This window comes from Rhizophagus irregularis, chromosome 4 (assembly GCF_026210795.1).
Source record: "Rhizophagus irregularis chromosome 4, complete sequence".
NCBI lineage: Eukaryota > Fungi > Glomeromycota > Glomeromycetes > Glomerales > Glomeraceae > Rhizophagus > Rhizophagus irregularis.
In genome coordinates, this window is record NC_089432.1 from 648,607 (window position 1) to 652,950 (window position 4,344).

A 4,344-nucleotide genomic window follows, 5' to 3' on the forward strand; every position below is an offset into this window, starting at 1 on the left:
TGATTATCTTCCGATCTAGCAGTCCAATATTGACAAACTTTTTTTTATTGTGAAGAAGAGGTTAAGACCTAAAAGACAAAAAAAAATTATTGAAATTGGATCACTGAATTAGGAATCAATTCTTTTTTTATGATTTACTAAAATTTAGTCATAATAATAATATGAAATACTTTTTCACGATTTTCTTATAATTTAGTATTTCAATTTCAATAAATTTTTTATTTTATTGAGGAAATCAAGATCTATAAAACAAAAAAAAGTTCATTGAAATTGGATCATTGGATCAAGAGATAATTATTTTCTTTTTTTGCCCCGATTTTACATAGTAAGACACTGCCGATCTTAACCGAATTAGCAATTAAATTGAAATTTTTTATATTTAAAATAAAACCTTTAAATTACTATACTAGATGTATTTTTGTCCGCTCTGCAAATTTACTTAGAGAATATACGGGTGGTTTAGAAGGCCATTTTCGAGTTATTTAACAAAAACTGTTTTTTCAACAAATCCAATTTTGGAAATGATCAGCAAAGACGATAAAATCAATACCAATTTTTAGTTTCCCGAGTAACTGGCATTTTACTAATACAAATAACTATAGAATAGATGGATTATTAGCTTTTTTTAATAATGATGATAAATTTCTATAATGGATAATGAAATTTTTTCATATTAATTTTTCATATTAATTTTTTTCTCCCCATAATAATAGATCAATTTAATAGACTTTAGTATATAAAAGAGAATTATTTGGCCTTTTCCCTAATAAAATTTTTTTATATTGATTTTTTTCTCCCGATAATAATAATTCACCCTATAAAAAAAATTGGATACGTTTTTTATAAAGTTTTTATACGATTTTTTTCTTTAGAAATAACGTATCATAATAGGATACAGAAAAATGCACAATTCCGTATCACTAAATATATGGTTTGGATACGGAATTTGCATGGAATTCATATGGAATTTACATGATTTGATCACTGATTTTATCACGAAATTTATACGATTTGGTAACTGAATTTACTATTTGTATTACAGTTTACTATAATTATATTTACATAAATCTAATTTTACTTTATTAGATTAAATAAAAAATAAAAAATAAACAAAATACAAATACATTATGAAAATTCCCTCCTCAATAAAACCACCTATTGCAACCAAAATTATCTATAAGTTCAGGTTCATTTGAAGTCAAACAACCTAAAAAAAACAAAAAAAGAAACATAAGAACGTCTAACTTAATTGGAAACAAAATCCCCCATATAGTATCTGCAATCGTCCAAGTCACCAAAGGTCAGCATTCCTACAAAAAAAGAAAGAGAACTCCAGCAGAATGTCTGACCTACATAAATGAAAAGAATTATGAAGCATCTGATGAAAAAGAAACTAAAACAACAAAATAAATCCAAAACTGACCTACAAAATAAGAAGACTCTGAAGCAACAAAACTGAAACAACCTACAAAAAGAAAAGAATCTGAACCCAACTTACAAAAAAAAAAAAAAAGAAATTCGAACTGACCTAAAAAAGGAAAAAAATCTTGAACAATCCTACAAAAAGGAAAGGAAAAGACTCCCAAACTGATCTACAAAAAAGAAACTGAATCTTCTCACAAAAAAAATCTACTGGCCTATGAAATAAAAAAAGGGATAAATATAAATAAAAAAGAAAGGGGAATAAAGAATAAATCAAAAAAAGAAAATATTTTTTTAAAAAGAGAGTAACGAAGTTAGGAAAGTCAAAAAAAATTTTTTTTTTAAAGAGACGACGTCAAAGTTAGAAAAATAAAAAATTTTTTATAAAGAGGAAATAGAAATAGAAAGAAGAATTTTTTTTTTTAAAAAAAAAAAAGAAGAGTGGGAATAAAAGAATAAAATCAAAAAAAATTTTTTTTTTAAAGGAGAGTGATGAAAAAAAATTTTTAAAGTGAGGTACGAAAAAAAAATTTTTTTTTTAAAAGGAGGGTGACGAAAAAAGAAGAAAAATTTAGAAAAAATAACAAAAATAAGACGAGAAAAAGAGACAGAAAGGAAGATCGGAAGATCAAACTCATCAAAGTAAGTTTATTTAAAAAACAAAAAACGTATCATAACAGGTGAAAAAACTCTTTCCCCTGAATTTCGATTTTCATAATAATCTGCAGTAAATATAGTAATCATGGGAGTTTCAGTCTCAACAAAAGACTTTGCTACGCTCGAAGGGTACGTTTACAAAAGTGGAGAGGAACGGGAAGAAATTCTGGAACACGCAGGTTGGAAGTTAGAAGCGCAAGATCATGACATAGCGATATTTATGGGAACAGACGTTGTCACAGCGGCGTTAATAAGAGCCGTAGTTACAGTATGTCTAACGAAACAAAAAGACACGATGGAAACATTTTATAAAAATGTTACAGAAAAAGAAAGACAACATTTCGACCAACAAATACAAACACTTTATTCACAAGGAACCGCTATAGAACACGAACTACACATAACGAAAGATAAACTCCAAAAACAAGACAAAGAACTAGAAGAATATTTCAAAGCGATGCCAATAAACCAACATATATCAAATATAGAAGTTGGTACAAATGACAGACCAGAATATAATACTACGAAGAGTATACCGACAGGACAACTTATATCAATAGACGAAGAAGATAATAATACCGTCCAAGGCGAAAATTCAAAGAGCGAGGGAAAAAAGAGATGTCACGTGACCGAAAAACAAATAGATGAGAACGATATGGAAGGAGTTACATTAACACCAAATAGTAACAACATCTCGATGCACGAAAAAAATTTTACAAACTCCAGAACAAGATACCATGCAAAGATCAACATTAACACGCTGAAATTATCAAAAGAGGAAATAGAAAACGAAATTGGAAAAATTTTTCACAAAGACAGATTTAGGATCGACATCTCAAACAAGAACGGTAATATGTATATGTACGTAATGTTTGCAACAAGTGAAGAAAGAACAAGATTGACCAATAGCGAAACAATTATCAACAACGTGGGCAAATTCTACACGGATCAAGAAAGGGAAGTGACGATCAGTGACCCGTTAAAATGCGAGATCCTAAACATACCGATCGACATTAGCAATAGTGAAGTAAGCGTAGCAGTAGATAACTATGGAATGGGTGACATTAATAGAGTGTTTAATAATACAAAAAAATCAAAAGATGGGAAAAAACGACACGAAAGTGTATTAATAAACCTAAAATGCACCGACGCACAACTAAGAGATACATGGTCCATACCAATCGACGATCTTGATAACAGAATCACGATTATCCCTCAAAATCTAACGGCAACACAGAAACAGGAAAGGAAGAAATATATGGCCAAACTTATAGACGTAGACCCTAATATAGAGTATAAAGATATCAGTGAAAACCTAAACAACGTAAAGGCGAAAGAATGGTATATCAATGAAGACAAACGAACCAATAGAAAGATAATTACAGTTTATTTCAAAAATGGCAAGGAAAGAGATAGCGCCATGAAAATACCATTCATAGTAAATAACAAATGCATTACATGGAATAAAGGTTATATAGGGCAGCCCTTTCGGACCAGCCAACACAGTTACAACAACAGCAGATTCGATGGAAGAAGAGCATATCACCAACACGGAAGATACAACAACTCACAAGATGCAAGAGAATATACAGGAAAAGGGGAACAAAGAGGACGTCAACAATACAACAACGAACACCAAACAACATATCAACAACAGACAAGACGACCCAATGATTACAGACAAAGATATAGCGGAAATAACAACAACTATGAACAAAGTTATGATTCAAGACGAACTACATATAAAAGATTCAATCGATACAACGAAAACAACCAACAATTTAGAGACAGCGGAAGAAACTATGAAAGAAATTACGACAGAAGACCAAATGAGAATAACTCTGGAAATCGCAGAAACTACCAAACTCAACAAACATATAGTTACACCCAACGACACGACTTTAATGGAAAAGCAAGATACGATAACAGAAGAGAAGATAATAACAGAAGAGAAAATGATTATAGACAATACGACACTGGATACAAACAACAACGCACAATTCACGACAACGATAGAAGAAGAGGAAACGGAGTCCATTATGGACATAGATATTGAATCAACTTCACGATGAATTAGTATATATGAGGAGGAGACGTGGGGCGATGAAGATACTGTAGACAAGTATGTAGAGGAAAATAAGAAGATAAAAAACAAAAAAACAAATAAAAATTTAAATAATAACAAAATAAACAATAAGATAAAAATAGGTTGTATAAATATAAGGGGTTTAAACGATGATAAAGGATTAGATAACAAACAAGAGA

The 4,344-nt window shown here is 30.0% G+C and overlaps 1 protein-coding gene across 1 annotated transcript; it reads left to right on the forward strand.

Annotated features, from left to right (window-relative positions):
- Positions 1-2,164: 2,164 nt before the first annotated feature.
- Positions 2,165-4,135, forward strand: OCT59_023517 (uncharacterized protein; the record flags this gene model as incomplete). Its single annotated transcript, XM_066134748.1, has 1 exon — positions 2,165-4,135. One exon carries the CDS (start codon positions 2,165-2,167, stop codon positions 4,133-4,135), a length of 1,971 nt encoding a protein of 656 aa, XP_065990841.1.
- Positions 4,136-4,344: the final 209 nt, after the last annotated feature.